The sequence below is a fragment of the Lepisosteus platostomus genome, chromosome 10 (assembly GCF_059453375.1).
Source record: "Lepisosteus platostomus isolate fLepPlt1 chromosome 10, fLepPlt1.hap1, whole genome shotgun sequence".
NCBI lineage: Eukaryota > Metazoa > Chordata > Actinopteri > Semionotiformes > Lepisosteidae > Lepisosteus > Lepisosteus platostomus.
Window position 1 is genome coordinate 40,897,852 of NC_142620.1, and position 14,323 is coordinate 40,912,174.

Here is a 14,323-nt window from a genome sequence, read left to right on the forward strand (position 1 = left end):
AGATGGGAATTTCACATAGTACAGAACAGCACAGATATACCAAATGCTGTTCTGTGCATGTAATGTTTTTTTATCATTATATTATGTTATTTTATTTAATTTGGGGGATGGCACGGTGGTTATAGGTGACAGACCTCTCTCCCAATAAAAACAGCTAAAAAACTTTAGAAACCACATACGTATCCTGCACAGAGTAAATGGTTTAGACTGGGCAGAAGTCACTTTTGTTAATCCATCATCTGATTCATATCCATTTACATTCTATCATTTACACCTCTCATGGTTTCAAAATAAAAGCTTTTTTCAAAATGTGACTTGCATAAAGCTGGATATTTCTATTCAACGTGTTCTGAGGGAGGTAACAGTCTTGAACATTCTGCACATGAAATGAATTTATTGCTGTAACTGCAATGACTCAGTTAAGTACGGCCATTAATCTGAGTCACTATAGAATGAATCCTCTTAATGAAAGAGCCAGCGGCAAAGATTTAGAAGCTTTATTTTCAATACATACTTGTTTTGAAGATGATGAACTTTAAAGTGCCACCTTGCATTATACAGAGCACTGTTGCGTCTGAGTCACACTATTTCCAGCAGTGCAAGAAAGTCTTCTCATTGACAGCCCTTCTCATTCAATTTTGAGAGCTGGCCAAAGATCAAACCTTCTCTTAAGAAGAGTATTGCTGTATCGCAGAGTCGTCTTGCTTTACATTAAATATAATATAATATCGTTTTAATGTTTCTTAAAGCAGACTTGTATACACTTATCAATTCAAATTTCATATGTTTTTTTGTTATGACTGATATATTAATGTGTTGCCAAAGCAAAAACAATTTAAAAAAAAGTTACAAACATTTATAACTTTACTTTTATTATTATTATTATTATTATTATTATTATTATTATTATTATTATTATTATTATTATTATTATTATTATTATAGAGGTTTAGTCTCTGTTCCTTGGGATATGACAGGACATAAACTACTGTAGGTTTACAGCTCTACAAAGTCTCCTCCCCCTCCCCCAGTAATATTAAAAGCTGCTTTGATTCTGGTGTCAGTTCAGAGAACAAGGTGTCAAAGTAATCACAGTAATTCAGATCATGGCTTACTGAATAATTTCAAATACTTCTCAGTTTCTGTTCTTGGCTGTAGGACAACTGTTTGTAGGGGACAGTTCCAATGTCCTTGAAAGCAGCGAAGAGGTCATTCGAATTTAACTGAGGGAGTGAAACCATGGAATGAATCTAGAGGAGATAAGAAGCAGTGAAGCAGTTTTATGACAATGTACAGTACCTGTGTAAATGACCCATGTCTCTGAAGCTGCAAGTGGCACGGGACGTAGGTCCTAAGAAGGATAATTCTCTTTCTCAAAATCTGAAGGCTTGCTTTTCTCTTTCAAAGTCACTTGAGGCCATTAATGGGAGTTTTGTGACACTATGTGGTTACATTTATTTATGTACCATGTTCTATTGACTTACTGACCAACCTCCTTCCATTACACACCACTGACTAAAAAGATCCTTCAATCAAAAAGGGACCATAGTGCCAACATTAACATTTCTTATTGAGTCACATTCATGCATCGTGTAAAAAAAGAGGACACATTTTCTTTTAACTGCTTTTATTTCTGTGTTGACAGTTTTCATCTTTTTCTATCCACAGTAATAAAAATAAATTATTTTCCACAAGGAATACATTCAACACTTACAGTGCAAGAAGTAGCATGTCCCTTTTTTTGTAAAGTGCATTTGTACTTGTCATCAGAAAGAATTTCCATGGTACAAAAAAGTAAAAGTAAAATGGCATTATTTTGTAAGTAGCCATAGCATCAGTTTAAACTGACTACAGTACATTGAAAAATACTGGACTATTTTGTTCACAACCTATCCTATGAAAGAATGACTTTCATCCAAAATTAAGCTCAAGCATTTTCAGGATGTTATTTATTTATCAATTATCAGAAAGTTGCTAATTCCAGGTGGGGTATAAATCAACTCAAGAGTCATAAGGTTTAAGGTGAAACAACACCACGGACAATGATCCATTTCAGGGCTCATACATACTTTAGAAGCACACCAATAAACCTGTCCAGCTGTCTTTGATACAGAAGGAGTCATTGTCCTTTCGGGAGCTGTAAGGAATCAGTGCGAAAGACCATGCCACCATGCTTCCTATTTCTTTTCTATTTGTTGCTTTCAATTAAGAAATAAAGAAGGAATTACACCAGACTATATCTGTTTTAAAATTTAAATTATATAGCACCACGCTTTAGAAATAAAGCCCAACCTGATGGTTTAACATTAAAAAATAAAACTAAAAGATCACTGAACAATGCTGGTATTTTCTTGTGAAAGACGAGAAGATACGTGATGCATTTTGGAAAATAAAATTACGACAAAGTGAAAACAAAACAAGCCCTGTAGAGAAATGTAGTCTTAGAGAAGAAAAAGTCTTGTTAATAAGGGCAGGGGGCACATATTTCGATGAATTGTAGAAAAAGGTCACATTGTTACAATAATTAATCTCAGTGATCAATGTTTTTAAGATAATGTACTGTATCATAATGCCATTGCTGAAAAGGTATTTTACTCTTGGGATGGATTCAATCTAAAACCAACAACACCTACTGTATTACTCAATCCAGTAATAAATAGCATATTGTTTACTAGGGAAAAAGATTGAAAGTTCAGTGTTATTTGGCAAATGAGGGAATTTTAATTAATAATATGTATTTGTTTTTAGAATATTTACATTTATTCTCAGCAAACTTCCAGTAGATCGGGCTATTTGCGGAAAAAAAAAAACGTCTACTTTTTCTACAAAAAAGCACAATGGCAAAATGGAAGACTGCAGACTCTATAACCACCAATTATGGAGGGATGTCTTGAATATTCTCTCAAAGGAAATCACTTGCAATCAAAGATACAAAAATGGAAATCATTAAACATTTTCTGTTTAAATGCTGGCTTGTGTGACATCACACCATGGCATTTTATAATGTCTGAAAGTTTTATTTTATTTATATTAAGCCTTGGGAAAATGTTATACATTATTTTTGTTTTGATACACAGCATATTCATACGGAGATTGGGTACACTGGAAACAGACGATAACTTTAGTGGTCAGCCATGTCATAGTCTATCCAATCACCAGAACTAAATCACAAATAGGTACAGGAAGGCTGTCCTCAACCCCTCCAGCAGTGAACCCACATTCAGGGACACACTCATCCTCTGTGCCAAAATGGATTTCGTTGAAAATGTGCTGATTTCTGAGCATATTGTGGCTTTATGTAAGACAAAAGGCACTACCCTCATTTACATTATGTTTGTCTAATGTATAGGCTGTAACTTCAACATACAGTAGTAAACCCTCGGCTTGATGGACTTCAGATTTAATGGACAAAATCTGCTAACAGAGAATTGTGTCTGTAAAATCAGAAATACAGGACTTTTCCCACATGTACAATAAAATGCACAAATAATAAAACAAATTAAAAATAAACAACACATACTGTAGGTTTAAAATTCAGGAATATCAATGGACTTCTCTAGGGGTAGGTCAATGGTTTACAATGGGTGTTATTTATGTTCCGTAAGCCTTAGCAAATTTTATACAGTGTATTTATGATACATGAAATACAGAGCTTGTATATTTATGATACAAGGCACAGAAACAATTTTCATTGACTGTGTTTTTTGCAAATAATTAGTCAAAAGATCCTGAAAGCTTATACTGTACAGTATATACTGTATTTTTTAAACAGTGTGTTTTTGGACTGAAAAAATGTCATTCATGATTTAATGGACATTCACCAATATCCCTTCTCCCTGGTAGTCCATTAAACTGAGGGTGAACTGTAGTTGCGAATGGGAGTAAAGAGCAATGGCACAGGGCTCTCTGCGATGCAAGGTGTCCAAGCTAGTGAGATTAGCAGTACAAGTAAAAGGCTTGAATTGACCATGGACTTACATTGGGTGCCTCTGAGATGACTTGCAGGTCAGCCTGATATAAGCCAACTTTTATTGGAAATTTTCTGCAGTTATTTACAATGCGTATGAACACACAGTACACAGTAGCAACTACAGGGATGGTCAATACTTGACTAAAAGGAATTGTTACCGGGTGTGATACTACAGCAAATGCTTTCCTTCTGGTTGGGGGACTTCAACATGAAGCCATTTCCACCAGCAAAAAAGAAAAATTCAAAAATGTGTTCTGGACTTTATTTTCCAGCATACCTAGCATGGCAAATGGAAGCATAAGTGTTAACAACTACTGGGAATTGCTTTGTAAATATCTACAGTACATTATGTCTATAATATAGTGTACAAACCAGCTCTTTAAATATGAAATTAATCAAATAGAGAAAACCAGGGCTTCCAAAGTAATGAATAAGGAAGCTTTCTAATTAAGAATTTACTGGTTACAATATGCAGCTTGCCAAAATTGAATCCACCACCTTTTTCTGCACAGTAGACAGAGGGGATAAAATACTGAATCCTTCCACATACTGTACCCAATTGATCTTTCAGAACAGATGTCCATTTAGCTGTTTCATTTAGTTGAAAAGTGGCACAATGACTTTAAACTCTCAAGTGCAATCAATCACAAATTACATAAACAATACACTTAAAATTGGCACTTGAAATACTCCATCAGTTATTGAAGAAAATGTCTTGACAGATTTAAAATAAATAACACAGAAAAAAACACAGTAACTCAGATCATTGTGGTTGATACAAAAATATAGATTTCGTATTTTACAGGATTGCATAAGAAAACAAACCCAGTCCCTGGAATTGATGCACCCTATAGAATTATCTAATTAATTACAACACAATACACATTGGCAATAGAACATTAATATTTTTCGTGTGTTGCTTTCAAGGGAACAGAGACAAATGACTGAAGCAGACCACACACATCTTTTCCTACACATTTGAACCTTAATGTAAGACATTAGGTCACAGTTCTTGTACAATTTTACAAAAATAAAACACATTCAAGCAGCCATTGTTGGAAATCAAACCAATCTCAATTTTGTTCTAAAAAAATGAACAATACTGGTGAGACAATCTTGTTTAACAACTGTTCAAGATGTTGCCCTCCCCAATTGTTTAGGCCTGAAATTTTAGTTGCTTAAACCCTTGAATTAACACCTTTCTACAGCGGGCAAGTTTCATATTACTGAAACACCTTTCATTTCTCGGGATACAAGTGAGCTGCTGTATTGCAGCGATAGGAACGGGCAAGTAGAAGAGACCCAAAAAACATTTCTGCTCTTTTTCTTTTGTTCTTTAGAATTTCATTCTCAGAAGAAGTGGTTTTACCTATGATTTTACGAAGGCATTTATCAATTAGAAAATTTCCACTGTGCTTACAGAAACAAACGGTTTGGGAAATGTACAGTATATATACTGTATACTGTGTATGTGTGTGTTCAATTTGTATAGCTTAAATGGATAATGAAACTAAGTCAAACAAGTTTAACTTGTCATCATTTGTTTCCTTAATGAAATGAATTAAAACATTGTATTTTGCCATTATCATTATATACAGTGTGCTTTAAACTATGAGGTCATAGAGATGGTATTTTTGAAACACTCCACTGATTAAAAGCCTTCAGATATGAATGCAGTCAGACTGTTTGTTTGGTACACAGTAGTGTAATGTGCTAAGAATACCACATCATAAAGCAGGGTTTGCCAATACACATAACGTAATCTGTACCATTACTTTACCAAATGTTTCAATGGAGTGAATTAGAGGGGATACAAGTTCAGTAGTTCTTTTGTAGTAAATGAGAAATTGTTTCAGAGCCCACAAATTGTTATAATTCTCATGTGATCTGCATTGCAGCAGGAATTACAAGTCTTTTTACATCACAAGTTGCTTAACCTGGATAGAAAGTGAATAATTAATTTTATTAGATAAGTGAGCTCAGGTACAAAATGTCTTGTGGGTCTCTTTTTACTGACCATACTATGAAAGTAATAAACTGAATAAATGATGCAGTTTTATTTTCACCAGTTTAAATCTGAGAAACTCACTTTGTTACTGCAGTTAAAACCTGAGAAAATTACACTGACTTAATGAAATGCAACATGTTCCTTAAATTGTTTATGCATGATTTCTTAAGGTTGATTTATGCTGTAGAATGCATACCTAAAAGTGCATCATTAGACAACAAACATACACATACAGTATCCACAAGGACATCACTTTAGGTCAGTCACTCAAATGTGCTTGGCAGGTACTGTTGCACATACACTAGTACACTGTTCAATTAATTCAGCCTACAAGGCGTAAAATAAAAATAAATCACATATCTGGACTAGTCTACCCTATGTAGCTTTGTTTCTATTGTGAATTTATCTCCTATCAGCATTATTTGAAAGGATCACATTTTATTTTTTCATTGCAGCTGTCAACATTTTTTAAGAACAGAGAGCTTGACTTCAGAATATATATATATTTAAGATAATTTAGGCATATGTTGAAAGCAGCCTAAGGCCTCAAGTGAAGACAAATTTCATTTTAGCTCTTAAGTAATATTAATGAACAGCACAAAAACACATCACACATTATTGCAGTCATGCTTAGGTAAGGCCAAAAAAATCTCAACAGATTCTTTGTCAAAACTGAGGTGGTGATTCACTAAACAATAGAGAAGAGACTTCATGTGACCCAATTGTTTGCATAATATTAATTTGATTTGCTGCTCAAAATACAAAAAAGATGACTTTAAAAAGTTTCCAAAATACAAAACTATTAAATTATTTATTTTACATTAGCTCATATGCGCCATTTTCACAGGAGTCACGTTTTTGGTAACAGCATTGTTTTAGTATTTCTTTTAGGATTATCTTGACTATTTATGGTAGCCTTGGAAACCAAACAACAAAACAAGAAAAATAAACAAAATAACAGGACCAAAGTCCTTATGTATCTCAGCTGCAGAAGAAGAAGAATATAATGTAAGGTTGAGATGTTTTTGTATAATATGTCAATTATACTTTCCTCATCAATTGATGTACATAAAGAAATCAACACAAATTATTTACATAAAAGTGCAGAGATAAAATCCACATGCTGATCATTCAATTTCATGTTATACCTTTGGTCATAAAGAACTGTAGCAGAGTACATTTCCTATGTCTCTTCAAATACTTTCCTGGTTTACATATGGGCAAAGGGAGAAAAACCTCTGTAAATATATCAATAATTAAAGAAAACGAAATTCATAATTAAGGTATAATGAAAACTAGATGACCATATAACTGTAACCAAAGCTTGGCTCCCTGATAACTATGATATAAAAATCACATTCTTGACATCAGTAGTGCTTTTTATTAAGTGCAGGATTATAAGACACACTTTAATGAAGTCCTTGATTTGTTACAAAATGCACTGACAGACATCTGTTAGTTTCCAAAACACTTACATTTGGAGGTTTTTTTTAATTTTGGAGTTTGTGTAAACCTCAGTAAAATACAGCACTTCTTTTCAAATAAGCACTCCATATATCCTATGGAGAAGCTGCATATATTCTTGCAGTAAAACTGATGAACAACTACTGATATAGATTTAGTCTGATGTCATATCACTTGTATTTCCAGTGATAACAGTACAGTTTGTTTCACTGGTTTCTTTAAAAAAAACTTCATTCAAAAGATTTACTGTACGTCTCTCTATTTTCTAACTGCTTTATCCAATACAGGAGCCGGATCCTCTCCTAGCAATTGACAGGAGCAAGGCAGCTGAACTACATGTCCAATCCAGCACACACAGACAAACATGCACAGACTCATACTGTACCAGGGCCAATTTTCCCAGAAACCAGTTAGCCTGTCTGTATGTCTTTGAAATGTGGGGGGCACTCAGTGGAAACCCACACAAACATGCACAGAACCATACAGTAAATCTGTATGGAAACTCTATACAGATATCTCCGCAGGTCCAGAATTAAACTCAGGAACACAGCACAGCAAAGCAGTAATGCTAACCACTGTGTCATCATGTCATCCATCGCGAAATTTGATAAAGCATTTTGGGGCACAAAATAAAACAACAGTTAGAAGGCCTTCTAGTCTTTCAGAACTAGATTCTCAAAAAACAGAAGAACTGCATCATTGTACTGTACAATACATCCCCATCAACCTTACTTTACAATCAATGAATGAAAATTCTGAAACACAAAATGTCAGAAAAGGAAACAAGTGAAGCTGCTGTGATCTCCACAATCATCTTCCAGTCCATTCCATTGCAGGAATATATATATAATTACTATCAATGTAAACATTTAGTAAAACTGATTAAAACCAATAGAATATCTATGCAGTCATCTGCTGCAGGCTAACAGTGACATTAATTGAATGGTCAGCATGTTAAGAACCTCTTTACTTGAAATTTTAAGCAGTTATATATCACAATCTTTATTCATATGAATTTAATGGCTTCTGCAGTTGATATTGATTTTATCAACACAATTTGGGCATTAACAGAAGTGCGGTTCTATAACAATCTTGAAAAGATACAAAAATCAGCATTCAATTGAAAACAGATTGTATTTCATTGTTTTAATTACCTTATAGCTCCTTTGAAGAAAAGTACACCTTAACTAAATGAAAATATAATTTTCAATGCATTGTCAAAATTGTAAATCAGTGGGTTACGAAAAGCTCTGCCATTTGTCTAGTTTTATTGAACTGATTGCCAGTCGCTCCATTAATCTCTTGTTTTAAAAAATATTAAATTTTGTCGCTGGTCATAAGCCTTTCAAGTACCCAAGAATTAATCTTCCAAAACCATGGCACTGCCTAAGTATGGGAACTGGCAAAAAAAAAAAAGAATTTGCCAGTCAACAAGGACAATCAAGTGTAAAGAAGCGATTTGTGTATACGCATTTAGAGAAAGTTAAATGGCAGGAATAGCAAGTTCAAAACCTTAAATCAGTTTGTTGCTGTCCATGGTGCTGAAATCGAGTTAAAGTACTGTGTACTGTATAACTACGCAGAATGGGACAGTGGAATACAGCTCATGTTATGCATTTATCAGACAGTTCTGCAACCTTTGAATAAACAGTATTTACACTGTTTACAATGTTCAAAAAGCATAAACGATTAATAACAGCAGGTCAGATATTCCGTTTGTTCAATGGGAGCTATTACTGATGTATATATCATATGTATTAAACTATAGTTAGATACTGGGACACATTTATAAATAGATCGACGCCTGATCCATCTTTCAGATTCACCCAACTCTTAGATTGCGTATCTTTTTAATTTTTTTCAAATCTTCAGTTTTGCCATATATATATTTTTTTGGATTACAAAAACCACAGATTGAATTGAAAGGTCACCCTGTCATCCTGAATATTAATAAATAAAAATGGCGAATATTCTGGCAATGGTGACAATGTGTACTTTGTACTATCGATATGTAATATATGTCTGAAACAGAAAAATGTCACACAAATGGATGATTTCCGTTAATGGAACCTCCCGAGGTGCACTCACCTAAGCAGAACGGATATGTGGAGTTTCTAATTCTATACACCTGGATTTTGCGAAATTCTTATCAGAAACAAAGGAAGGGAACCCCCGGTCGGGAAATTAAGTTTTGTAATAGCTTAATAACTGTATCGGCAAGAGTGCATTTATTTTTGTTCATTTACAGTATTTCCAACTCATTACTAACGCTCCCTTAAAACCATGGACCTGTTACCTTAAGTACAATCGTAATGGTATGCTTATTTTACTGAATTTACACCGTGTTATTTCTTGAGAATCTCACCTTTTTTTTGGCAATGCATAGTTTGCACCACTGAGCACAAGAATATCCTCGGGGAAGGTACTATTGATGAAATTTTGATGTTGAACACAAAAATTTGAACCTATACATCACTTGACGTCCTTGGTCTCAAGGAGAAATTAGAAGGAACACAACCGCAGCAAGCCAGCCAGAGAGATTTCTGCATGTCGGGGTTTCTGAAGGCGTAAATGATGGGATTAATTACAGAGTTGCACGTAGCAGGCAGGACCGTGGCATAGGTGTAAATCATGGGGTAGCTTGAGTCCGCCACCAGGGCATACATGGCGAAAGGGATCCAGCACAAAGCGAAGGTCCCCAGAATAATGGACAAGGTCGACACCCCCTTAGTAGTTGAGGAGGCGTGGGATGTGGCCATGAATTGATGCTGGACTGCAATCTGCTGTGCGTGTCTGAAGGCAATTTTGCAGATCTGGAGATACAGCTGCATCATTAGAGCGAATATCAGCAGGAATGTCACTGCCAGGACGGCGGCATTGTTTTTGGTCACGGGTCTAAGTACGCTGCAGGACGACTCGTTGTCCAAACAGTTCCAGCCCATCAACGGTAGCAATCCCAAACTAATGCAGACTAGCCAGATGAAAACCAACATCATGTAGGTGAAAGTTACCGTCCTTTCCGTGTGGTAGGTCAGTGCGTTGTATAAAGACAGGTACCTGTCAATGGTTATAGCCAGTATATTACACACAGACGCAGAAAAAGCAGCGATTAGTAGTCCGGCGGAGATGAGAGAAATAAATTCTGAGTTCAGCATGTAGATAAAAACAAAATTCAGAATCAGGCCAAGTCCCGCTAATAGATCTGCAAAGGCAAGGCTCCCTATGAGAATGAACATAGGCGCTCGGAGGGTAGGAGTGTAGAAAAGAATGGCAATTACAATGGCATTTTCGCAAGATATGAGCGTCCCAGTGACACACAGTGCGATGTCCCACGGGCTAACAGGCAGTTGCCGCAGATCAGAGGCTCTGACGAGCGATGAGTTTCTACCGTCTTGAAAATTCCAGTTCAGCGAATTAAAAGAAGAGGTGTTTGGAAGTTGGTTGCTCATAGCTGCGGCAAGAGTGTGAATCATAGCTAACGGGGGAAGAAGACGAGGGAGTTAGGAGAGAGAGAGAAGATTCAGCATGGAGATTGCAACGGAAAAATACAAAAAAACACGGGCAAATGGGGTGGAAATATCTCCACAGCATACACCTACCCCGCCCTGAGCATACAAACGAACATACACTTGAATCAAAGAATCATCGTATTCGCTCTGCTTTACACAAAATATCAGAAATGCTTACGTACAGTATATTTTAAGCGCATTGCCTATTATACGAAAGAAGCCTCTGTCATATACTGTATGCTAACATGCTCGCCTTAAATAATCACAAAAAACGACAATGCTACGAAAGACAAATTGGGAAGACATCATAAACCTTACAGAAGTGGGAACAGTTAACTATATTTTAATTTAACGTTAGAAACACCTATATAATGCTCATAGAAACCCACCCTAATGTATATTATGCATTTCAAAACACAAATACAAACACCCCATAAAACTTAATTAAAACAATAAAAATTAGATGCAGCAGCCCAGCACGACACAAGGCAAAAAATAAAACCACATGAAATCCGCTATTTGTAAAGTAGCTATTTATAGACTCAAGGTAAAAGCCGCGTAGGGTTTTAATTATAAGCATTAGCTACTACTGCTTGCAGTATTTTGGAACAGTAACCTCAACACGCTTTCCGATATAAAAAGCAGAACTATTTCTTGTGTGCATGCTAGAGAGATATTTCACTTACACTCCTTCGTCAACAATAAAGGACTAACAAAGGTCACCAAGTACATCGAGGGTGCATCCTTTTAAAACGTACAATATGAAAAAAGACTAGGAAATCAGGCGCCCGCGCGTATCCTCTCCCAAAGCACATAGACTATGTAGCCTATACAGTATCTAACGCTGTTATACTGCGCTGCAAGGTTTTATTTTACACACTAGTAGTCTGTCAAAGGTACACTAGGGGGTAAAAACACTAAAATTACCAGTTCCTGATTCCGCTTTGTTTAAAGCCGCCGGATCAAGTCTTTTTTTCGGTCTTCGGGTCCTTGGAATTCAGCGCTATTCCTTGGTTAACATTGCTAATAATGTTGGCAGATTTCTGGCACTGACTTGCACTTAATATTCTGCCCCATTGGGTCTGCTGATAAATCTCAGCTCTGACGTCAGAAGTGTTCACTATATTCATGATCAGGTCCCTAGTCTGTGAATCAGAGAAGCTGTGATCAGAATAATAATAATAACGACTTCTTCCTTCTGCTGGAATTTCATTCATAGCGTCTCTGTGGACGTCGTAGCTGCTTCACCCCAAGGTCGTCCCACGACGTTCAGGTGCGGCAGCGATAAAAACTGCTCCGTCTCATAGTCTAAAAATGAGAAATCGACGTAAACCTCGCCAAAAGACGTCTTTCAAAAAATGAATGAATAATCATTACCAGCAACATAAGTTAAGAAGTCAATTAAAATTCAACATCCAATTTAAAAAACGTCGCATTCTCTGATGGAAGCCAGTTCACTTTTGTCGTGGTCTACTATAGCCTGCTGTACGGGATTAAAATAGAAGAATGCGGGAGGAATCATATTAATATATTCGACATTTGAATTATACATGTACGTGTGTGAGAGACGGGTAAAAATTGTGTTTAATTGAAGCAATGTACAGTATACTGTATGGGTTTATTTTGATTACACTAAATTGTCATTGCGTTTTCTATTGCCCATCGATTAAATTAAATGCCCTGTCATTTAAGTGAAATTGGCTCAGATATCATAATTTTTATATTTAGATTATTGTACAATTTGTTTCAAGTAAAAAACTAATTTTGACCAACTAAACGTTGTTAAAAATATCTGGCCTGAGTTTCCTGTCCTAATCCAAGTAAATGGTGCACTCTTTTATAAATCATGTTCAGAACTCTGTTGTCACGTGTCACGATCTATTTCCACGGCACTATATAATATTCTTATTAGAGAATAGGTGCCATATGTCAATCATCACTATTTAAAATAAAGACAACCTGGATGTCTCCATAAAAGAGCACCCTAATGTTGTTAACAATATTGTTAGTAAAAAAGGGGGAAAGATTGTTATTATAAAACTAGGCACTATACCTTTAAGTTAAAAAATACATAATGACTACATTCACGTTTCGTTCTTCTGTCTGTGGATCAGGAAGAACGTGAGCAGAATAATGAGTAACGTTTTACTACAATGCTGCTGTTTCATTCATAAGCTTTTCCGCGAATCGAAGCTGATGTCTAGATGATGATCAGTGCTCAAAAGTGGTGTTCAGGCTAGATCCCCCAGTAGAAACTTCTGCGGTGCTCTTTGCGCAGCGCGAATTCTTTATGACATTTCAAGCATACACTGAGCACTCCAGATGCTCCTGTAAACTATTTGTAAATAATAATTCAATTTTCCTCTTGTTTACAAATAAAGCAATACGTTTTTATTTAATTTAAAACGATTACGATTCCCCCTACCAGAAAACAGATCACTCCTTTGTTTATTACTGTCTTTCTTGATAATAGCACGAATTTCGGGCTGATGTCGTCAGAGGAAAATAAGACATCTTACAGTTCTTATATTAGCCCTTAAGTTTTTTTTTGTTTTTTTTTTCAGATAGGGCATGTTTGCGAACCTTTGCATGCTTACACTGGCTATGACGTTCCATAAAAAAAAACAGGTAAGGTGTCTCTTTTTTTAGAAAGTATTCAGTGATAAAAATGAGCTGGGCAGAAAAACAGGCAATGTTAGGAAATTATAAGCTTGGAAACACCATTTTATAGGAAACGCTCATAGACTGCCCAGGGAAGGTCAGTCCACATTTGCACACAGAGATTTTTCCCTTGGGTCCGAATACCATGCTAAAGTTCTCACTGTTGCCTTTAAACTGATCATATTTCCTAATTTTATGAAAGAGCACCCTTCCCACTATATACAGTATAGAGACACACACAAACGCATAACACCGAGCTTAAGCCTAAAGCAAATAGCTTGCCACTACAAAAACTGAGGAATCAATATAACACAAATAAAGTGAGCAAGGGCTGCATTTGATCAATGCCAGAAACCTGAGATTTCCCACTGTGTTACATTCACCTCATATGTGGTGATGACTAGATGCTCTTGCATCTGCTGAGGCTGCTTGTTTGCCCTGATTTCCATTTTCTTCCCCATGAAGAAAATCTATGATTTTCTCTGTGGAGACCTGCTCTGTGAAGAAAAACACTTCAGTCTTGTAGTAAAATATAAATTGTACTGTAAGTGAAGTGGCAAGCTGTTGCTGTTGCTAAAAAAAATCTCTCCTGCAGCTAAGACCTTTCACCAGCCCACATGTCTTCTGGTGATTTGCGTTTTAATCACTGAATCAAATAAAAAAAAGTTTAAGGGAAACAAGTTATCCATGTGTTGCACTTTGCTTTTTCCT

At 35.8% G+C, this 14,323-nt stretch overlaps 1 protein-coding gene across 1 annotated transcript; it reads right to left on the bottom strand.

Moving 5' to 3' along the window:
• Positions 1-1,610: 1,610 nt before the first annotated feature.
• On the bottom strand, positions 1,611-12,071 carry gpr185a (G protein-coupled receptor 185 a). The gene is made up of 2 exons (XM_088649002.1): positions 11,879-12,071; positions 1,611-10,917 (listed from the first exon to the last, which is right to left on the bottom strand). Exon 2 carries the CDS (start codon positions 10,913-10,915, stop codon positions 9,908-9,910), a length of 1,008 nt encoding a protein of 335 aa, XP_088505128.1. The 5' UTR covers positions 10,916-10,917; positions 11,879-12,071; the 3' UTR covers positions 1,611-9,907.
• Between the last annotated feature and the right edge of the window lie 2,252 nt (positions 12,072-14,323).